This window comes from Physeter macrocephalus, chromosome 21 (assembly GCF_002837175.3).
Source record: "Physeter macrocephalus isolate SW-GA chromosome 21, ASM283717v5, whole genome shotgun sequence".
In the NCBI taxonomy this organism is placed as follows: domain Eukaryota; kingdom Metazoa; phylum Chordata; class Mammalia; order Artiodactyla; family Physeteridae; genus Physeter; species Physeter macrocephalus.
The window spans coordinates 68,557,403-68,581,860 of NC_041234.1; the positions used below are offsets into that span (position 1 = coordinate 68,557,403).

General features: G+C 35.5%; 1 protein-coding gene across 6 annotated transcripts in view; it reads left to right on the forward strand.

Moving 5' to 3' along the window:
- The window catches only part of PCDH11X (protocadherin 11 X-linked), a 728,057-nt gene that overhangs the window by 352,712 nt on the left and 350,887 nt on the right, over nt 1–24,458 (forward strand). Inside the window, exon 4 of one of the 6 annotated variants that reach the window (XM_055081827.1) lies at nt 7,430–7,435. The exons of the other annotated variants lie outside the window; for them this stretch is intronic. Coding sequence (XP_054937802.1) covers nt 7,430–7,435 — 6 coding nt within the window. The remainder of the gene's footprint in view (nt 1–7,429; nt 7,436–24,458) is intronic. 6 annotated transcript variants of the gene reach the window in all.

The following is a 24,458-nucleotide window of genomic DNA, read 5'->3' on the forward strand; positions in this document are numbered from 1 at the left end:
TACACAATGTTGATTCTTCCAATCCAAGAACATGGTATATTTCTCCACCTATCTGTATCATCTTTAATTTCTTTCATCAGTGTCTTATAATTTTATGCATACAGGTCTTTTGTCTCCTTACATAGGTTTATTCCTAGATATTTTATTCTTTTTTGTTGCAATGGTAAATGGGAGTGTTTTCTTAATTTCACTTTCAGATTTTTCATCATTAGTGTATAGGTATGCCAGAGATTTCTGTGCTTTAACTTTGTGTCCTGCTACTTTACCACATTCATTGATTAGCTCTAGTAGCATCCTTAGGATTCTCTATGTAGAGTATCAAGTCTTCTGCAAACAGTGACAGCTTTACTTCTTCTTTTCTGATTTGGATTCTTTTTATTTATTTTTCTTCTCTGATTGCTGTGGCTAGAGCTTCCAAAACTATGTTGAATAAGAGTGGTGAGAGTGGGCAACCTTGTCTTGTTCCTGATCTTAGTGGAAATGGTTTCAGTTTTTCACCATTGAGAACAATGCTGGCTGTGGGTTTGTCATATATGGCCTTTATTATGTTGAGGAAAGTTCCCTCTATGCCTACTTTCTGCAGGGTTTTTATCATAAATGGGTGTTGAATTTTGTCAAAAGCTTTCTCTGCATCTATTGAGATGATCATATGGTTTTTCTCCTTCAGTTTGTTGATATGGTGTATCACGTTGATTGATTTGCATATATTGAAGAATCCTTGCATTCCTGGAATAAACCCCACTTGATCATGGTGTATGATCCTTTTAATGTGCTGTTGGATTCTGTTTGCTAGTATTTTGTTGAGGATTTTTGCATCTATGTTCATCAGTGATATTGGCCTGTAGTTTTCTATCTTTGTGATGTCTTTGTCTGGTTTTGGTATCAGGGTGATGGTGGCCTCATAGAATGAGTTTGGGAGTGTCCCTCCCTCTGTTATCTGGTTTAGGTATCAGGGTGATGGTGGCCTCGTAGAATGAGTTTGGGAGTCTTCCTCCCTCTGCTATATTTTGGAAGAGTTAAAAACCTTTCTTAAGATGTATTTCTCAATATGTATTCCATGAAGTTTCTTTAGGTGATTTTAGTCTGGACTCTAGTGTGAAAATATGACAGTATATGCATATTTCTTCCTAGTATAGATTGATAATAATATTGGAGGTAGTTTATTTGTTGCATAAGGTAAAAGTATTTCTCAAAAAGCATCTTCTAAATGGTTGTCTATTCTACTGATGTTTGTCTAGTCATGAGGTCATGGAGTGAAAAAAAAAATTGAGAACTGCTTTTTTACAATATGACTTAAATTTAAGGTTTAGCATAATATAGGACAATTTGATTTTTTGCTAATTTGGCAAATTTTAGTAAGACCTCCCTGAAAGAAACCAGTTTGAATTTTAAAGGAAATTATGTTATAAGGTATTTTTAAAGAATCCATTTTTACTCATTTCAATCAGGACAGCTCAAAATGTGACTAAGAAATCCAGTCAAATTTGTTTTCTTTATAGAGGCCATAAGGGGAATTTAAAAATGAAGTGAGGACACCAGTCTAAACATTTGTTGGCCATTTATTATTCTGTGGCTGGTTTACTTACTATTGTCCATAATGTAGAGGTCCTGAATTTGACCCCTTGGGTGCCAAATTAATAACTGTAAATTATCCTCTATCCAATTATTTTCAAATGTCATTTATTTGTTACAAAGGATATAAATTTTAAAAACGTAGATACATAAATGTATATATAGAGTATTAGAAAAACAACCCAAATGGAGTGAGAAGAGAATCACAATGCTTATCATTTATATTTGATGAGTGCTTCTGAAATTCATGGAAGTCATGTGTTCTATAACAATAACATCCTACAATATTTTACAGTGTTAATGTATGCTCTTTAGGAAGAGTTACAGAATTAATACATGCCCTGTGGGAAGAAATTGTTAATTAAATAAATGTTCATTGCAACCCAGGAGCTGTCCAAATTGTTACTAGCTTTAAATTACTCAAGTCTGAATTCATGAAGTTTTGCCAAATTTCAAACTGACTTTCTGGTCTTGCACCTCTGATTCAGTCTCAAGAAAATTGGTGAGGATGTAGAATACACAATGATAGAATCCACACCTACATCCTTGATTAAGAGGCTATGCAGTCTTCAGAATAGCTGTTTTGAGGAAAAGTACACAATTTTAAAATGTGTACTTTAAGGTCCAAAGATTTGAACTACTAATGTGACAAGAGGTAGGACTAGGATAAATAGCTAGATGACAGATGAAATTAGACATTGTTATGTAACACTCTTCCTCTATGAATAAGAAATTGCTCTATGAGCAATATTTTTTACCTAGTCAGTTACTCCTGATTGTATTCTACTAAAAGGAGTGCAATATAAGTAATTCTACTAATTTCTTGCCGATTACTGATTCTCTTGTTTGTTTACGAACCTAAAATCTTGTTGGAGACCAATTATTTCTTTTTGTTTAACATTTTTATTGGAGTATAATTGCTTTACAATGTTGTGTTAGTTTCTGCTGTATAACAAAGTGAATCAGCTATATGTATACATATATCCCCATATCCCCTCCATCTTGCGTCTCCCTCCCACCCTCCCTGCCCCACCCCTCTAGGTTGTCACAAAGCACTAAACTGATCTCCCTGTAGTGGGTTCATTTTGCTTGAGGTTCTTTTATTAGGTAAATCTTTTAGGTATCTGAGAGTCTTGATTGTCCTTACTGCCTGAGACTTCAGTTGAAATTTAAGATGTGTCATAGAGTGGTGGATTGCACTGCATAGAATTACCATGAATATGATACAGATAGGGACTTTCCAACCTTGTTCTTGGTAAACATTGTGCTTGCCTCCAAAAAGTTTAAAGAAAATATATGTTTTATGAATAAGCTTTTATGGTTCCTTTTATTTAACAAGATATTCAATACTCATTTGTGGGATTTCAAAAGCAACAATCTAAAAATAGAAACTACTGAAACTAGAGTGTAACCTGAAAATTAAATTATTTCAATTCCTCCACTGAAATCTTTAAACTCTTTGATAATGCTTCCCTCTACCATTCAGATGACAATTAAAGTCATGATACAGATGGTGACTTGGAGGGTTTATTTCTTTTAAATGAGCAAATACTACAATGGAGTCCCATAAAGCAGAATGGTTCTTAGCTGTAAAAGCCAACTGTTCAACTAATTAAATTAACTTGTGAACCATGAAATAGGTCAACTTATTCTTTGACCAAAGAAAATCAAAATGAAAGTGTCCATTTTCTTACAAGAAATATCTTTGTAAGTCCATTTCCTTTAGCACTTTTCTTAGAATCTTTAGAAAATATGTGTACAACTAGGGTGCATCTCTTGAAGTTCCAAGTTAGATTTTTAAGAATTAACGTGATTTTTAAATAACATTGGAAAAGGAATCAAATCACGCATAGCAGCTTTTCAATGTGCAGTGGACAACAATGGGGTCAAAAACTTTCACTGTAGCTAACCTCCTAGCATCTGTGTAGTACTAGGGGAAATAGAGAGCTACTCGGAAATGGCCGTTGACCAGCTTTTCACATGCTGTTTACATATGCCAGTTCATGTGGAATTCTTATTTTTTGGTAATGCAGCATTCTATAATAACTTGATCTTTTCCCCTTGCATATTAAATTCTCCGCCCTCAGTCACCTTCCCTGCCTCTGATTTTTAGTAATTACAATGCTCTGTGTGCTAGCAAGTCTAAAACTGAATAACATTCTGTCAAAAACTTGAAACAAAATAAAACTAGTATATCTGGGGGGAGTCTTTCTGTGGCTTTCTATGACTTTCAATTACAATGGCCTTGTTTGTAAAATAATTCCGAGGACAGTCTGATTATGAATATAGACATTAACTTGGCTGCCACTGTACTTCATTAAATCCAGATGTATTGTGATCACGACTTATATTCATTGAGAAATAAATAGCTTAGAACAGTAGTATCAGGCAACTGCTATAGAATATATGAGTGGGGAATGGACCCACTGCTTGACATTAACTCCCCAAACCTTAACACCCACAGCTAGTGACTTATGTCTCCTACAAAGAACACAGTTCACCTCTGGCACAGAAAGTAAATGAAATTGTGCAAACACTGTGAAGTGATACGAGATAAATAAGAAAAGTAGAGCAAATTTTTACTTTGGAAAGATGACAGAAGTCATATGTGGCAATAGAATTTATTTCTTTTATTTAACAAAACCTACATAAACTTACTACATATCAGGTGGTCTTTTAAGCAATTAAAACATTAACTCATTGAATTATCATTACAAACTTATAACTATTATTAAACCTATTATTCTTATCATTAACCCTATTTCGTAGATGAGGAAGTTGGGGCACCAAGAGATGATGGCAAGTACCAAAGACAGGATGCAGACTCCCTGGGTCTGGCTCTAAAGCTCATCTTTGTAACAACTGCTTAATAATTTCTCACCACGAATGAACAGCAATAATGGAAGGTGGTCCCCAAGATATATTTTAAAAGGAGTCTCTTTCTAGTGTTAAACTAACATAATTTTCTATTCAGCTAGAACACCTGCTTGTATTTGCATATGATACAGGAAGATGACCTCGTTATGATGCTGGAATGAAAATAAAAGAACAATAAAAGAACGTATGGATCATAAAGAATATGAGGTTTTAAAATAATCAGAAAAATGCAATTTTTAGACATATTAAATCTACAATGATAATCCTTAATGAAAATCTTTCTGCAGGATGAGAAAGGCTAATTAACAGTAATAGAATGCGTGAGAATTCCAATGGTTTTAAAGAATTACCTTGTAATCTTGGAATAGTGGCTAACAGGATCACTAATTCGATATGGTAACAGTAAAGTCATTTGATGAAGGAATTGCTACACTAATCTTATATTTGACTACAGCATGGTTAGGAAATCCACAGGGCTTTGGCAAATCAGTTTTCATAAAGTAAAACCAGCTCTTACAGTTCTTTCATATTCTAAATGGCCTACAACTACTGATAGAATAAGTCACACGGCATTATTGGTTTTTTGTTTTGAAATAGAACTCCAAAGGAAAGTTTAGATGTTCAGGTTAAGGGTCAACACTAGTGTCTTTGCTTCTCTTGCAAGGAAAAAAAATAGGTAATTCAAGAAAACTGCCTTCCTAGACTGTGCATAATTAAATCATGAAATATTAGACTACACTTAGGCAGCATTTTGTTTTGATTTCAATATGTGTCTACTCAATGGGGCCACTTGTAATGTTTCTTCATTAGCAGCAAAAGTATCTTGAAAAAAATTCATTGGGGTCATGAAACCACAAAACATTTTCCAAGGTGCACATACCATTAACTTCCTTTAGTTGCCAGCCTCGGTTTCACATCAGATGATATTTTTGATAATGCTTTTAAGATATACACTTATTTTAAAAAAAAATTTTTGAACTACATACTTCATAATTCATGTTTTCCTCAAAGATCAAAGCACTTATCTTTTGGCTGGAAATTCAGGATGTGTTTTTTTTCTTGTTATGATTTCTTCATGTTGTAGAGAAAAGTATATGTTCTATGGGAATGTAAGCTAATGATAATGCAAGAATCTGAGATCAGAATTTTTCCAAAGCTTAATCTGGGAACTTTTAAGAGTTATTTTCATCTTCTAGGATTATTTTGTGGAAGGCCTTAAAATGCCAAGCCAACTTTAGAGGTAAGTCTTGACACAATAGGAAACCTCATTAAAAAAAGAAATCAACATGCCTTGATGTGACACTATATATAATGTTTTATTTTCAGACATATGGAAAATACTCAACATTGTTCTCCAACCAGACTCCTAAGATTTAGCCTTTGTCCTTGACCTTTAGTGGTGTGAGTACTTTACTTTTAGTCATTAATGACTTTTATTTTTAAGTGACTACTAAAAGCATCATGCTAGGTGCTCCACAGTAATTATTTCCTTTTCTTCAGTCCCTACAGCAGTTTTGTTGAGGTGTAGCTATAATATCTGCTTTTCTTAGTTGAGGAAACTGGGACTCAGAGAGGTTGAATAACGCACCTAAGTTTGCACAGCTAGCGAGTGTTAGGGGGATTCAAACTCTAATGTTCTGATTCTAAAGTCCATGATTCTTCCCCAACTGCACACTACCTCCCATTCTTATTATATTCATAGAGAATGTCTCTTCAGTGAACATGCATCCCACATGTGACCTGACATCCCACTGATTCCATGGCTTATTTGTGAATCTCAGCAGCATAGCAGATTTGTGCCATGTTCACAGATAAAAGGCTTGTGAGCACCCACAGCAGATGAATACACACTGCAACAGATGGCGACCATTCTTCTGGAGCTCTTAGACTACAAAATATTGGCAACCAGTTTTGAAACCAGTTTTGAAAAGAAATTGCTAACTATGATGTTTAATATCCACTGGTTATTAAGCTTTAAAGTAGAAAATAAATATATACCTTAAATATCATTAGGTACAATAGTAATTCATAGGAATAAAAAAAAGGTCTCAATTTTCAAAACATAAGGAAGAAATCAAGGATGAACCTACTTTTACTTTTAAAGTGATATTTTATCATTTCTTTACATGGAATCTGGATTATGAATTGTCAGCCTGCACATGAGTCCTCTAGCAATGCCTAGCACCCAAGCAAAATAAATTGTATTTGTAATCACAGATGAAACCTTTTTGATGACACTGAAATCAAAGTGCTAAAAGCTTATCACTTGGTTTATCTATCATGTGGGCTCACAAATAAAGCATGTTGGGAATTAAAAGTAAGCCACATGAGGGAGGAATAAACATCAAATTAGGTAGGGCTAGAGTTGGGGGCACTGTTCAGGTTAAGGGTATGATCCTCACAGGAGAACTATCAGCAAGCAAATTAGAATTCCCAAGGGGAAATATGATGAATTTGGATTAACTTTCAGAAACCAAAGGTCCTGAACTAGTGGGAGGGGTTCTGTAGAAAAGATATTTAAACAGTGCTGATAATCATGGTCAGGCAACCATATTATTGGGTTCTCTTTGTAGTCAGACTCCAGCCAATGGCTCTCCCATTAACTATGTGTGAAGCCTGGGGCCAGTGATAAAGTCTTTGAATTTGTTTCCACATCTGTAATATGAAGATATTTATATCATTCTTATAGAACTTCTATGAGGGTTAACACAATATATTCTAAGGCAAGCACCCAATAGATGTTCAATACGCAGATATCCAATTCTTTTTATTTTTTTCCAATCCCTTCTAAAAATTGGGAATTAAAACAAGAAGTTGGGGAAAATTCCAGGCACATGAGCTGGGCTAGTGAAACTGTCATTAACAAACATGGACATTCAGGTTTCCATGGCCTACCCTAGCACACCACACTCTGCACTTAGGTAAGTGAGATGACTGGGCATCTTAAAATACTCCCAGATATGGTGCAGATCATTTCAAGCCGAAGGTAGAGTTGGCATTCACCTCCTACAGTTCAGTGGGCTGACAACCTTCAGAAGTATATATAAAGGAAAAGTAGGTAATTGCCAGAGACATCATATGTCCCTGTCTCTTCATTTTGATAGGAGATAACCTGAAGGAAAAAAAATTCCAGTTGATTCAAGTTTATATATCAGTTTCTCAGATCAGCATGAAATTATATGCTTAAAATACTTCCTTTTGGCTAATCTAAAACTATTATAAGCAAATTAAAGTAAAGAAATTCTCTTGGAAGAAACACTGCTGAGTTTGCTCGGATTCATAGTAACAAGTGCATAAGGTCCCTAAGTTACTTTGATACACCTGCTGATATAATCTAGAGCTAAGTTAAAAATTAGTAAAAACAAAAGTAAACTTTATCAAAATCTCATCCATAGGTCTATTCTATGATCTAATCATTAGACCAATTGTTGATTTCCAGCATAAATGTGGTGTAAACCATTACCCTCATTACATATATATATATATATATATATATATATATAAATTTTTTTAAGGAATATATAATGGCAGGGAGCTCCTTAATGTGATGTGGAAATATTTCACCTCACGATTTTGGCAGATAAAAATCTGAATAGTAAATCTGTCATCCCAGGCCTTGTTTGTGTAGAATTCATTCTGTCTCAAATGCAACAATGTCAAATTGCTCCATTTAACATTAGTGCCTGAATGAATGTCAGGGAAACAATGCTAGAGCAATTTAGAAGTTTGCATGCCTTTGACACTAAAGATTTTCCTTTTTGTTTTGTTTGTTTTCTGTTTTCTTTGACTTTCCAGTTGATAGTCCTTCTCCCCTGCTGCTATTTCCTGCTGCTAATTCCTATTAGCATACATTGTACAGCATCCTGATCCCTCTGCAGTTGTCAGCCCTTCTCTATGATATAGAGCTCTTTTTTGTTAACTAAAGTTATTGAAAAATGAGTAGGGCAACAGAAGACTTTGTACTCATATTGAAACTCTCACCAGGTTCCTACCAAAGATCTTTGATCAGATTTGAGTTACCTTAGAAAGAATTCATCAGTGAGTTTCCAAATATATTTCATCTACATATTCTTTACGATAAGGCTACAAAAACACATCACCTGAACTACACATCATCTCCTCTCCCCTCTCCTAGATTTCTCCTATCTGTCTATTCTCGAAGACCTACAATATTTTTCATCCTAAATTCCAATACTGATTGGAAGGCAATACCTACCTTAAGTTCCAATCAAACTATACTCTTTACTCTTCCTTCAGTTTTCTTATTCTTCCCTACCTATTTATTTGTATCTATTTTTCCCCTTCCAAACAATGCTTCTCCCTTATCTCCTCCTGTGCTTAACCATTCGCATAGTACCACGTGAAATACTTTTCAATCCACCCAACTGGCTATTAGCTCTTCCTTCTCTGAGCTCCCATAGCACTGTGTATGTACCTCTCAAGGCTTCTTATCGCACACAGACTTACATTTCAAATATTTGTGCCCATGTCTTATTCTCCCATTTAAATGTTAGTTCTTTGAGAGTAGGGATGGTTTTCAACTCATGACTCCATACCTAGTATAGTATCTTGAAATTCAGTAAGAGTTCTCTGGTGCGAGGCAAAACATTCTTCTCTCCCCTAAGCACTGGTATTCACCTACACTTTTTTTGAAGAGGCAATATATCATGTTGGATAAGAATTTGCACTTTGAAATCAAGTCTGGGTTTAAATACCAGCATTGCCACTGACTGGTTATGTAATCTTTGCCAAACTAATAGCTCAGAGTTTTATTTTCATCATTTGTCATGACAACACTAATACATCACTTTTATCAGGAATTGATGTAGATTATATACATAACCTGTATAAAGTACTTAGTACAATATCTGGCACACAGTAAATATTCAATCAATGTTAATTAAATTATATATTAATATATATTTAATCTTATATATATGTATGTATGTATATATGTGTTTCACCTATTGAACAACAGGCCACAAATCAGTGTTTTATAATGTAATGCAGCTTTGTTTATTTTTTTTATCCAATTATTCTCAAAAAGTCCATGCTGCTCTCTCTTTCAACCTGTGTCATCTCATAGTGAGGTTTCCATTTTTGTTTTAAAGTCTCTAAAGAGGAAGATTACTTAGCCTCTAAAACAACTAATGCATTAAACTCTGCCCTTCTTTGTCAAGGGGTCAAATGGTAAGACACAAGAGACCCAAGAAGCAAAGCTGACAGTTTCACTTTCCATCCATCATCACTGCTGCTCTTCAGAATTCCATCAGTGTTCTTGGTACATGAGGCTAAATCTGAATCATGATCAAATGAACTCTGCCGCTTGGAGACCTCAATAACTGACATCCTAATTAAAGCTACATTTGAAAAATCAACTATAAGTAATTTGCTCAATACTATCAACTGATCTCTTAAAATACTCCATAACATAATTTTGAGGGTGGATTATTTCTAAAGCATCTGTTCATACGTGAGCTACTTTTACGTTCTGTGTATTTACAATAACAGGAAGCTGCTTGCTAGGCATAAGTACTGAAGGTACACAAAGAGAGGACTTAGTGATCTGCCTTGCCTCTTTAATGCACATGTTATTTAGACCATGAGAGATAACTGTGAGGACCTCTTGGGCCATTGTTTTTCAGTTTTATTGAGATATAACCAACATGTAACTTTGTGTAAGTTTAAGGTGTCCTTCATGTGTAGAAAAAATTGGTTGTAAGGGAGTGTCTCAAGTGTTCTGATGCAAGGAATAAGAATGGCAACACCTCTGCATCCCAGCCCCTAACCTCCCTCCCCTATTGACCATAGGACAACATGAAGAAGTATCTAATCGAGGTATGAGTTAAGGCAAGATGAATATTCAGTCGCATGTCTGTGCTGACTCTTTGAGGCAGTCATGCTTATTTCAGCGTATGATACTTGAAGGCAACACTGGGGTTACTTGACCAGCATAGCATGCCTTCTCCCTGATGCCCTAAGGAGATGGTAGTAGAGAATGTTTATGGGAAAAGGAGGATAAAAATATTGCAGACTTTTTTGATCCTTGGAAGCGTTTAATGCATGTACTTATACAAGAAAATAATTAAATGAACAGCAACTCCAGCAACCACTTAAAAGTGGTACTTAATCACAGAACACACTCCCTAGGCATCATTTACCTTTGCTCTGTCTAAAATGGTTATGTCTTGGCTACTCAAGTGTGCTCTGAGAATTCTGTGTGTGTTCTCCACCAACACAATTGCTCTTCCTCTTCTCCGTTGCATCACCTCTGAGAGTTTGGCATTGTTGTTAATATGTAACATAGAAACATATTGGGCTTCTGTTGATATTTTTTCTATTACAACGACTTTTAAAGCTCTGTTGTTAGTTTGAAAGGGAGTTTTACAACATGTCAAATGCAAAGTTTTTCTTTTAATATTCTAATGAAAACGTCTTTGAGAGTTAGCTCTTCTGAGGCAATATAATTTACACCCGTACAAAATGCATTTTGCTCTAAATGAAGGTAAATAAATTATTTGTGCCATATGTCCCACTCTCTCTGCTTGGTCTAATATTTTCCAAAGTAAGCCGTTCATACTATTTATTTCTTGCTTTACTGTCACTTAACACAATAATTCAAAAAAACATTTATTGAGTATTTATTTTTTGCTAAGTCCTGGGGCAAATACTGGAAATAAAACCATGAAAAAGAAAAAAGAAAAAAAATGCAGGCCCTGTCTTCAAATAGCCTACAGCCTAGTAAGAAAAAATGTGCTAACCACTAATTATAAAATAAAATAGAAATAAATAGGTGCTAAATACTTGAATAAGTAACAATACTATGATCATGGAAAAATGTTTGCATTTGACTGGGAGTGGAAATCAGGAAAGATTTCTGGTTGGAGCTGGAATCCAAAGAGTAGGATAATACGAGTAGGATTAGGAACCAATAACACATTTGTTAATTTTTTTTTTAAAAAAGCACAGTGATTTGTATTCAGCAGACCCTCATCAGCAGTAATAGTTATTATATCACAACCTCACATAGGTAGTAAGTGGTAGAGTTGGAAACCAGATCTCCTGTTTTACATAATAGTTTCTTTCTACAATATTTTTCTCTTCCTGAAGATAGCATGCCCTGATTAACAGAGTTGCCTCAATATCAACAGAAAAAAATTTAATTTGAATTGGATCAATTTTAGGTTGAACTGGATTACCTTGAGAACTTCCATTTGGGGGAAAGAGTACATGAGGGAAACGGATTAAAGATCAAAAGTCATTTTTGATTGTCAGGAACTGAAAGGTTAGTTGAAACCCAAATGCAGAAGAACTCCAAATAACCTTTTGGGAATATTAAGCACACACACACCCTTGTATCATTTATAATATTTCGATTCTGAGCTTTTATCATGGAAGCACATAAAAAACTTAAAGAGGTGAAGAGGCCAAAACAGGTGAGCTCTCAAGTGGTCTGTATTTAAAAATTTTAATCCTTAGAAGAAATTTTTGAAGCAGACAGGAAATGCCCCCAATCTATACTGTAAATATAATTTAAGAGCACATTCAGTTTTAATAGTGAATAAAATATACATTCTGAGCATCAGCAAGTTTGCAAGTGACTGTATGTATTATTTTCTTTTCTCTCATACACACTGACCCACATATAACATCAACTTCCCTCCAAGGAGTGCACTTAGAACTTCTGCATTTAAATTTTACTCCTTGGCTTTTCCCCAGCTTTCCTCTGCTTCTTTTATTTCATTGCCAAATGTAACACCTGATCCCTGCATTGATCCTATGAAATATGCTAGTTTTAGCTCCTCTTTCTATTTCCCCCCCCCCCGGCATTACTTAGTATGTCAAGATCTATAAACTTGATGCAAATTTCAATAAATTACAGTCATTTGTATTCACTCAAGTTTATTTTCTGTTCAGAAATATATTCTCTAAGGTAATGTGACAATGCTTCTGGTTATGCCTAATAATCCTAATGCTGTTGGGCTTCCTGGCATATATTATTTTATTTTTTAATTTTTAATAAATGAACCTGTGTCTTTTGTTCATTGAAATAAAATCCCCTTGTGATTGTTTAGTCTGTTTTATATCCTTCTGAACATGACTTGAAGGTTGCACACTGTATTTTTAAGATGAAATGGCACCTAAACTTAAATAATATTACCGTGGACCTTTAAAAATCAAATCTATAATTCAAATTGTTGTATTTCTGAGTTTCTGTACTCCTTGGGGAGAGAAACTAATGTGTTAGTGGGGAGGGGGTGGTTAATGATTCAGACCATCACAGCTTCACATTTACTTTTCTACTTTCATAGATGCTGTAGTGTAGACACTATTAAGATACAGTAACAGCCTATAGAAAGATTCTGCTAATCATTACAATCAGACAATGAAACAAGCTTATTCCTATAACAATGAACATGGAGAACATTGCTCTATCAAAGAAAGAAAAATAGATGTATATACTTTATAAAAAAGATTGTGTCCTTGAAAGTGAATCATGTAAATAAGCAGTTATTACAAGACAGTAAAAATTATGCCATAATAAAATAAAATAGAAATTGACTGAAAAGAGACATAAAAAGCTATGTTATACCTGCTACTGAAAAATTATCAATTTATTTACCTTCCCATTTTGATGTTCTCAGTGTTTAAGAGAATGTAGCCTTACCAACCTACAGCCAAAACATGGTGATCTAGATTTTTATTTTCTGGTGTCTGCTAGCTAGTTGGACATTGAAGCTTGTGTTAAAAAATCTAATATATTGTTTTCCATTACCCTGTAAAACTCAAGCAATAAATGTATATTGATTAACTGAATGATCTACTGACCTCAAGGAAGTGAAAGATGTTTTTCATGTTCCCTAACAGATACTTAGAAAATACTTAAAATCCTGGCAAGACAGAGAAAATGGGTGTTTAAATTTTGGGGTTCAGGCAATATATAAGAAAATGAAATGCTCATTATTTATTTGATTTACTGTTACTATCTATTGGTACTAGTCTTATAATAATATAGGGGCATATAATAGGCAGCAAACATGTTTTGTTACCTCTGGTACTCCTTTTACATATTGTTAAATTCCTGTGATTCATGCTATAGAAGGGGGAAAAGAAGTTTGTTAAGTGAATATGTATTGGATTTAAAGAAATTTACTGTAGAGATACTACAATTTGATTTGTGCAAAGAGAATTTAAATAATCTGTACTTAATCTAAAAATCTTGAGGTTGAACTGTTTTTTAAAGGAGAGGCTACCAGATATGTAGCAACAGGGCTCAGTGATAGACTAAATAATGATACATTCAGAAGACAACAGTAACTGAAGAAGTAATTTATGTTGTCCCAATGGGAGGGACTAAGAATTGACTTTTCTTTTAGTGGATCTCTCCTACCTTTATTTTTATTGAGATCAAGCTATTTAATAGATAAAAAGAGTAAACTTGCACTTTTCTGCTAGAGTCACAGAACTTCAAGCAAGAATATAAAAGTAATAGCAGTAGACGAATTCAAACCTTTTATATCTAGACCAATGCTGGAAACACCCATAACTGGTGCTGCTATTCAATCATTTGATATCTTAAATGATGCCTAAGAAATTTGAGGACCTGCTTTTTATTTTGGGGCTTCAATTCACCAGCCTTGGTACATACAGTCAGCTAACTTGTGCATACTAAGTCCTAGATCAAGTAACTTTGAAGGTTAAGTATGAAACAAGGATTTAGCAGAAAGGACTTCCATTGGTTTCTCTTTCCTCCCTTACTAAACATGTCAAAATGAGAAGGTAATGGTTTAAGTCACACTCAAATGGGAGATTCAGAGGCTGCTTTGAAACTGCCAAAAGAAAATGATCCAGGCAGGGAGACTGCAGGGTATCTCTAAGGTCAGCCCCCGTGATTCTATTTATATTCAAATTTGAAAGCAGGAATTCTGCATTTACTCCCTCTCCACTGAATTCAGTTTCACTTTGGGGAGACGTAAAACATATTTCATGCTTAAAAAACATGGGCTTTGTAAACAGGCACACTGAGGTTTGAATCTTAATTCCGTCTTTGCTAGTTACACAGCAATGGACAAACTAGTTAATTTCTCTAAGTCTCGGTTTTCTCATCAGTAAAATGGAGATGATAATAGCATACCTGCTGCATAGGGCTGTTGGAAGGATCAAATTCAACAATGCATATAAAACAATTGGGCCAGTGATAGTCAAAGCTCTAAAACAGCATCTGTTGGGACTTCCCTGGTGGCACAGTGGTTAAGAATCCGCCTGCCAACGCAGGGGACACAGGTTTGAGCCCTGGTCTGGGAAGATCCCACATGCCACAGAGCAACAAAGCCCCTGTGCCACAACTACCAAGCCTGAGTTCTAGAGCTCACTACTGAGCCTGTGTGCCACAACTACTGAAGCCCGTGTGCCTAGAGTCCGTGCTCCACAACAAGAGAAGCCACCACAATGAGAAGCCCACGCAACGCAATGAAGAGTAGCCCCCACTCGCTGCAACTAGAGAAAGCCTGCACGCAGCAACAGACCCAACGCAGCCAAAAATATAAATAAATAAATAAATAAAACAGCAGCTGTTACTATTTCTTGAATCTTTTTTTTTAAATTTTTTAACATCTAAAAAGGAATATTATCTGGGCCACTTGCTCTATTTATCTTCAAGGACTAGTAATAGCCCTTTTATTGTCCCACTGAAAAGTGGTGCTTAACACCTTCACTACTTGAGACTTTGTCAATCCTTACAGAGATCTTGCCCAAAGTGATTCATCAGATTTTCAAGTGTGCATTGTACAGGCTAAAGGATATACAGATATTCAAAGACCACTTCTTTCTTCCAAACCTATGCCTTGGATGGGGATGTTACCGAGCAAGTTTGTGTGCCCATTGCAGTGAGGCCAAATAAACTGAAATGCCGGAGTTTGGAGCAGAGAAAGGTTTATTGCAGGGCCATGCAAGGAGGTGACTTGTGCTCAAAAAACTGAAACTCCCCCAAGGGTTTCAACAAAACTTTTTTTTTTTTGGTGCAAGATCTTTATTTATTTGGGGCAAGTGACTGTGAAGGGAATGAAATGTGGTGAGATGATGAAGGAAATAAGATGTTGAATTTATTGCCCCAGCCACCCCCCTGCCCCCAGGTAGCCGAATTCAATAGGGCTGGCTGGCGTTAATGCCTTGTGTAGAGGCTCAGAGTAACATCATGTGTGTGGTTTGAGAAACTCGTGGGGCACATACAGGTAGCATGGCCAAATATTCATTTCACAGAGTGGATGGAGAGAGAAGAAAAGAGAAAGAGAGTGCAGGGAGCTCAGCTCAGTGCTCTGTGACGACCTAAATGGGTGGGATGGGGGTGTGTGGGAGGGAGGTCCGAGAGGGAAGGGATATATTCAGACATATAGCTGATTCACTTCATTGTACAGCAGAAACTAACACAACATTGTAAAGCAATTTTACTCCAATTAAAAAAAGGAAAAAAAAATCACAAATCTGCTTTAATTAAGTGCTAAAATTGTGCACTGCAGAATTTCGATTCTGTAGGAGCTACAAACTAGTGGGACTGATATATGCTGTACTACCCAGTAAAGCTTCTTAGAAAAGATGAGATTGGAGCTGGCCTTCCGAGATGAGTATGATTTGGATAGAAGAAAAAGAAAAAGAATATTCTAGTGAGCTGTAAAGTGGGGAAATTACCAACGGCGTGAGTAAAGTCATAGTAGGGGAAACAAAAATGCCATCTGTGGGGGAAGCAATCAGATCATAAGGACAACATGCGGTAGCCATCAGGCTTCCCCTCGTTTTGCCAAGGCCTCATTTTTCTTCGCAGACAATTCCCAAAGATAACCAAGTGGTAGGAATGCTTGGCACAGAAGAGTTTAAATATGTTTTCTTCCCTGCTAAGTGATTCTGAAATATAAATGCTAACACCTAGAGAGTTGTGCTTTCAGCTTACTGTGTAATTCCATAAGGTAGCCATTAATAATGTCAGGATGCATTAACAGCCGAGAGAGGAGAAAAACTCTAGACTTGAAACTTTCATGACAGCACCTGAAATAAATTGTTAGCTTATATCAGAGGAGTGGCCGGGTTGACATAAGTTTTTTCTGGGTATAATTATATCATAGTTTTTCCAATTTTATAATTAAGTCATTAGCCATTCAGGCCACTGACAAGTATAAAATCAGATTTTAATATTTATTCTGGATAAATTGAAATAAAAAAAGAAGGAAGGGCTTCCCTGGTGGCGCAGTGGTTGAGAGTCTGCCTGCAGATGCAGGGGACACGGGTTTGTGCCCCGGTCCGGGAAGATCCCACATACCACCGAGCAGTTGGGCCCGTGAGCCACGGCCGCTGAGCCTGCGCATCTGGAGCCTGTGCTCTGCAACAGGAGAGGCCACAGCAGTGAGAGGCCCGCGTCCCACAAAAAAAATATATAAATAAATAAATAAAGAAGGAAGTTGTAAGTTAACGTACTTATTTCTCAGATCATGACCTCAGTTGCTATGCGGCCTAGGCTCTGATACAGTCAGTGAATGAAATTATGTGATTTTGTTTTACAATCTCACTTTATTGAAAAATAGTTTCTGGTCACCCTAAGAAATGACTTCTAAAAAAACACAAATGCCTAGTTAGGCACAGTTTATAATACCTTATAAAAGTGTATTAAAACCATTTTCAAGTTGAAAAACTCAGAAATGTTGATGACTTTATTGCTTTGAACTAATGTCCTGTGGATCACACTGGGTAATTAAAGTCAATGGAGGGCAATCACAGAAAATTTGGATAATCTGAAAGTGAGAATATCCCATTTTTGTAAGACAAAAATCTTGGTCATATTCTGAAATATACTTATGCTAAAAATAGTTGAAAACTATTTTAAGCGTAAAGAAAATTGTTTTAGAGCAATATCTATGTATAAAAAATATAAGCTCTTTTATTTCTTGTAATTTGGACGCCAGAGAAGGTAAAAACATAACCTTAAGACAGTCTGAACAGGCACTCTCACAGTGTCCCCTGGAACTCAAGTTGCTCTCCTTTGTCTTATTTTTGTTTTTAATATCTCAATTTTGTCCTAAAACGTCTCTGTCTATGCATAAGGCTTTTATATATCTCTCATGTTGGAAGGCAGGCACACTTCTCTGTCCAGGAGTCATCTTGGTTTGGCGAATATGGACGTTGCTAGAGCAACCAACCAAGTTAGTGTCCAGGGAACTTGTTCCTATACTTTTCAGTGACAAAGAGACAACAGGAAGAAGTTGCTCTACAACTTCCCAGAGCTGGTGACAAATGTTCTGCCACTGTCAGCAAATATTCCAGAGAAGCCATACAGTGCAGGGACATTCCAATTTGATTCTCCATTGCTAGTCTTACCAAAAGAGAATATGGCTGTGCAGAAAGGCCATGAAGTACATTAGTCACTGTTTCAGGGACTTCTTATTTTCAATCTGCCATAACTATAGAATATAGTTTGGAGATACAGAAGGTGGCAACAGGGAATAAGCAGTAGAATCACTGCAATTCTTCACTAAGATCTGTGATTATGGAGAAGAAAGACAGCAGCTTTAGGCAGTTTTCAATAAATACTTCACTTCTAGTAGAGAATTTGTCTATGTATAATAGGTAACTTCGACCATAGTAGAAATGGAAAGAGGGCTCTGATTCTCTTCATTAATTCTGTCTTAGTAGAGAAGAGCATTTTATTCTTTCCGTTTGTTTTCCCAAATGTGCCCATTTTGACGTACCAGAAGAGAATTAGAAATAAGCTTTTTCATTGTTTACTAACTGAAAAAGTAAGCTAGTGGGGAAAAATTCCACTCATTTAAAATAATTTGTAACTCTTCTGTGTAATGTTTGATATTCTATAGCTGAAGGTCTAAGAAAAACAACTCCAGATCATCTGGAAGAAAGAGCATCCCTGAAAATTTCATCCTTTTTTTTCCCCATTATTTCAAACAATTCTAATAACAGCAATAAAAATGTCAGTGGGAGGCTAGGTGGATGAACTGGGGAAATTCCATTCTGGTTTAGGGAAACCAAGTGCTAGGAAGCTTATTGTTTGTATTAGGCCACAGGGCCTTTAATATGTTTCTATTTGCCCTTTGCAGTTGTGCAGAGATATAATGATATACTGCTACAGTTAAATACGTGGTTTCTGTTCTTTAGTGATTAATAATTAGCTGAATGAGAACCTTACAAGTACAAAAAGGATCATCTGGTGTGTGAAAATGTATGTAAAATAAGAAATAACTAGACAATGTCAACAAATTAACTATGTCAATTTTAAGTTCTATGGACACAGGCTAGTAAGATACACTTCTCTCCAAGGATTCCACTTGGCCATGGGAAGTCACAATCCATAATGCTGTATTATTGTGCAAAAGCTCTTGGGGCCATCATGAATCTCTTGAGTACATCTTTGGGCTGGATTAAACAAAGAAGACTCATTTCAGTCAAACATGACTATGCAGACCAACTTCCAATGTAGGTCACACACTTGATGATTTGAGAAACTATGAGGAGGGCAAAGGTCCATATAGTGCTCCAAATGTAATATCAGTTTTGTGAGGAAAGATGGATGATTGCATTTAGGATTCACCCATTCTTTGACCATGATATATATCACAGCCATTATTGTTGCATGAATCAGGGGTCTGATGCAAAGTTTCTGTAGTTTAAGATGAGCAATGACAGAACAGATTTATGGCAGTGGATATTATAAAAGCTATGCTAATTGTATTCATTTCTCTTCAAAATAATGGAATAGAATGGTTAGTGGTAACTGAAGCAAAGAGAAGGGATAACACAACTATAAAACAGAATTGCAAAACAAGAACACTGTGCAGTCTAACACTAGAGGATATTGTCATGTACTACACTGAACCACTAGATGGTGCACTCTGCAACTTTGTTGATTACATCTTCTCCCAAATTTTGAAAGATACCCCAAACGCCTTGTGTATGTGAAATATTTAAATGTTCCTTTTGAAATTCTTAGAAATATGGACTATCTGTCTTACTTGTAACTCTCTAAAGGTAGTGCATACAACTCTAGTTGCCAATTAATATGCTTTTGTTGCCCCTGCAGGAAAAACACATGTAACGAGTAATGTCATGTGTGTGGCGTTCATACATTCACTCTTTTTTTTTCCAGGCCGTATAGAGATATATATATACAATGAGCCCAAGGTTGACAGTGTAATTTAGAGACTCACAACTAGGAGGAAGATTGCTCATCCTGACATTCAGGCATGGCCTAAATATAGTTCAGCAGTAAAATTTGACTCCATCCCAACTCCTCACATATTCCTACCCATTGCTTCTTCTGATTTCCTGCACCCTAAACCCCACTTAGTGCCTCCGCTTTCTTAAAAAATAACTTATATTGTGGATTGCTTCCTTATATTTGGTAATATTATACTATGGTAATAAACTATGACCTTATTTTTTCTCTTATTTTCATACTTAGTACCTAGTAGCACACTGTCTTTTCTCATTTGTTTAATAATATAGCAAGTATTATGCAACATTCTGTATAATATTAATTTAATATGCAACTCATACATTCCTGGAACAACATGCCATACGCCTGGTAGTAACTTAGATGTTTCTTTGTGTTTTACTTGCCATGCAAGGTCAGATCAAATTTCATTGCTTAACTATAAAATTAAAACAACTATGAGTTACAGTAGTATGTATTTCTCAGCTCCTGATATTTTTATTTTTTCACTTTTACTTAAGTTTTTTCTATTTTATCCTGTGCTTTGTCATGTAAGACTAATTCAAATCATTGTTGGAACTAATCAATATGTGTGTGTGGGTGTTTTAGCTCAAAGAGAAAATTATTTTCATTTTTGAATTTCTCTCTATATATATTTATTTACTTGAAAACAATGTAATGAAGAATATACTTCAAAGCTATTGGTATTTTTGAATCCAGAGAGTAGTTCTGCTATCCACAGATATTTCAGGTGTGTTTGAATCTTAACTAGTAAAGGCTATTGTGGGTCACTGATGCAAGAGTAGTGGTGTTTCACTTATACCTTTATTACATTTTTTACAACATACTTCATTCATTTTGCAGTATTCATTGATTTTAAAAAAGCCATTCTCCCAAATGAAAGGGAACTCCAAATTTATGACTATGTGAAGACATCGTGGTTTCAGTTTTCTATGGCAGTTCTCACTTGGTTTTAACAGCTTGACTTTCATAGAATAATGCAATATCTCTAGACCTCATGTTCAAAGATGCCGTCAAGGAGCCAAGACAATCCAGATAATTCAATAATATTGTTACAATTAGTGTCTAAAATGGGAGAAGCACTTGCTCTTTTTCTAGGAAAAAGATGTTCTTTTTAAATGCATCATTTGCTTTTAATTGGCATAAACTCTACAGCAGGGGTCCCCAACCCCTAACAGGCTGGTACCGATCCACGGCCTGTTAGGAACCAGGCCGCACAGCAGGAGGTGAGCAGTGGGCTAGTCGCTCCCCATCGCTCACATTACTGCCTGAACCATCCTTCCCGCCACCCCACCGACCCTGTCCGTGGAAAAATTGTCTTCCACGAAACCGGTCCCTGGTGCCAAAAAGGTTGGGGACCGTTGTTCTACAGCATTGAATAGCACATATTTTATCTCTGCCTGCCTATAGCAGGTCAATAGTTGTACTGAATTAAAAGTTACCTACAAAAAGAAGACCAGCTAGTCAGAGCATGAACAGAAAGTGATAACTACAGAGATAGGTTTGACAGGCTGATCTGGGACAGCAGCTGCCAGTGTGGAGAAAGAAGGGGCTCTCACAGCCATACCAGAAGAGATTCAGGGGGCAATATCCTCTGCAGAGTTATGCATTATTAAGGCATGACTGCATGTACTCAATGCAGTATTTAAAACCAGACAATATCAAATCTAACATATAAAGTATTTTTTATCACACATCTTCATATTGGAATTCAACAAACTCATCATGCTTTTTCGTTTTTAGGCTCTCTTTTCCAAGGGACTTGTACATATATATAATGAGTGTACACTGTAGCACTTTATGACAAAGCTCACGGAACACATAGAATATCACATTGTTTGCTCTAAATGAAACGATGAACAATATCAAGGATTATTGTACTTATTCTAGCTCCAAAAGCACTTTTCTTTTTCTTTTTTCTATTGTGAGCATTTACATTTGGAGCAAACTATCACTTTAGTAAGTGGACCATGAAGGAGCCAATGTGTTTTACTCAAATTCTCAGAAGGAAGAATTTTTATCCTTGGTTAAACCATGTCTTTCTTAAGAATTGGTGCATTAAAAGATAATAAAAGAATTCCTTCTCCCATGTGTTGTTTTAATTGTAAAGGATAACATTTTTTAATAAATTATATATCTTCAAACTATATTTTAATACATTAAGAAAGAAACTTCAGAAGCATGATTTTTTTTAAATTGAAAGTCCTCATTGATACAATAAGAAAGAAAAAGAAATACAGGCACAAAAATTGTGTTCCTTTCTTTTTTATAGCTATATTACAGTCCAGGAATCCAGTAGCTTGCTTATATAGATGAGTCTTGGTTGTATTCTTGGATTTTCAAAAGTAACCCTGAGACTCCCTGAGGCTTTGTGTGGTTGGGTTGCATTGAATTCTAGCTGTCAGGTTTGGGTTATGATTTCAGTAACAATGTTAATTCTTAACCAATTATGTAAGAGTTTTGACAAATAAGGCTCCTTAATCCTCATAGAGATAAGGATGGTATAGTGTAAATGATAATATGAAACAGAATATAAATAAAACCAACCCAGAAGTATTTTCTCCCTTGTAATACAGGAGTTCTAATTTTGCTTTTGTAGCTGGTGTGACCTCTCAAAGTCTTCTGCAGATGGACTTGGTTATTTCATTGTCATGACTGTAGAAAATGGCAACGTTGGTTTGCAGCTCTAGAGCTTTGATAAAGCCAGCAGAGCAACCCTCCACCATTCAAAGCTGTCTTTATATGCCTTCTCCCATAAGGGAGGGAAAAAGGAATAAGGGGTGAACTTTTTAAAGAACCAATTTGCAAGCCCATGTAGTGGGATCATGTTGAGAGGGATCCAGCTTTTTGCACTTGCTTAAACTGCATCTCAAAATCAAATGATTGTTGATCAAACAATAGCTTGCACTGCACCTCAGAATTGGCTGCCATCTCTCATGTACAGCTTTGTGCAGGATTTTGTTTTTTTTCCGGGAAAAACTAGTCAACTCAAGATTGAATTGATGTTTTCTTAAGAAAAACAGAAAATATTGGCTTAGATGACCTAACCAACTTCTACCTCATTACCTTAACCTGATATTTCCGTATGCTAAGGTAAGTATAATAAAAAGTTCTTTACCTTTTAGATACTAAGAAGCTAACACCTTCTATTAAATATATTCTATTTCTCAGAATTTTCACAGAAATCTGAGACTTATGCTCTGTTAAGTAGATTTAAGTACTGTTAACTACTTTAAACATCTGAAGATCAAAGAGTTCATGTACCATGAGGATTAATTAAGTTAAGGCCTGGTCAGCTGAGATCTGAGAAACAAATCCAGAGCCCCTACTTTAGTCTTGACTGAATAGTATTATTAATGAATGGGATTTGAAACTCAGAGATGGGAAAATGTTTTTTTAACGGAATAATCTATATTTATTTGCATTTTGAGAGAATGAATAGATAATAAAAAGTGAAATCAATTATTTTATATATTTTTCTTAATAATGATTTTAAAGTTTATAAAAGTAGCCCTTGTGCTACATTCCTAAACAGTTCCTCTCCTGACTCATTGACTTATTTCTGAGTTTCTAGAATTTCACCTGACTTCCATGATACCCCACAAGAATGATCAAAGAATGGGTTAGTGACTGGGAAAACATATGCAAGGTAAAGAAGACACAAATTTTTTTAAAAGGCTAAAAATCATTTCTCAAAATTGCTAATAAGAATCAAGCTAACAAAAAGAGAAATCTGACAGGTATTGGCTTGTGATACTGGCCATTTTTACTGTGTTGTTGTACAAGAAAGTCTAGAAAAAAATGTTTAGTGTATTACAGAAATATCATAGCTAAGATAAATTCTTTTATCTGGTTAATATGTTTGTACTGCTTAATAGGTCCGCAAAGAGAAAATAAATTTCTATTAAGTAGTCTTATTAGGAACTGTCCACAATATCCAAGTGAAATACTGATTTAGGCAGCGTGATACTCACTGACATTACCAATAAAGGAATCTATTCATTTGTTTTTTTCTTCTCTAATAAAGACAATTTGGGCTGGTAAAATCTTTTGCCAAATAAAGGACAGTTTTAAATCCAACTTAGGAACTGTAGGTTTCAATTCCTTAAAAGTTGTCGAAGAACAAAAATAAAAAGACACCTGCCATGATATACCTGCTAGGTTGGGATCTGTGTGAAAGGTGACTCTAATTTAATTTTTAACTCATTTCGAAAATCTGAATTTTTTATTTAGAGATCAGCTAGTATTCCACTGTTCCTCTTCACTTCTATCAGTCATGAAATGGCAACTTTAACAAAGAGCATAATGTTCTATTTTGACATTGGGAATAAATTCACTCAAAATGACTGTTGTGAATTTAAAGTTCAGAACTCTTTTACAGGCAGTCATATGTTTTAGTAGATTTTTAAGGAAATTATAATTTATACAAGTGTTATTTATTTTTAAATTTCCCATCATATTTTAAATCTATGTAATAATGAGGTCTTCTGTGAGGATATCATTGTTCTTAAAAATTGCAATAGTTCATTTCCTATTTTTCTTTTTTCCAGATTAAATAAATGTATGTTATTTAATATTTTCTTCTATATTTTGTTTTATCTTGATTTATTTATGTTTTATACTAATTTCAAAAGTGACATTCCTGAGCTTCCCTGATGGCGCAGTGGTTGAGAATCCGCCTGCCGATGCAGGGGACACGGGTTCGTGCCCCGGTCCGGGAAGATCCCACATGCCGCGGAGCGGCTGGGCCTGTGAGCCATGGCCACTGAGCCTGTGCGTC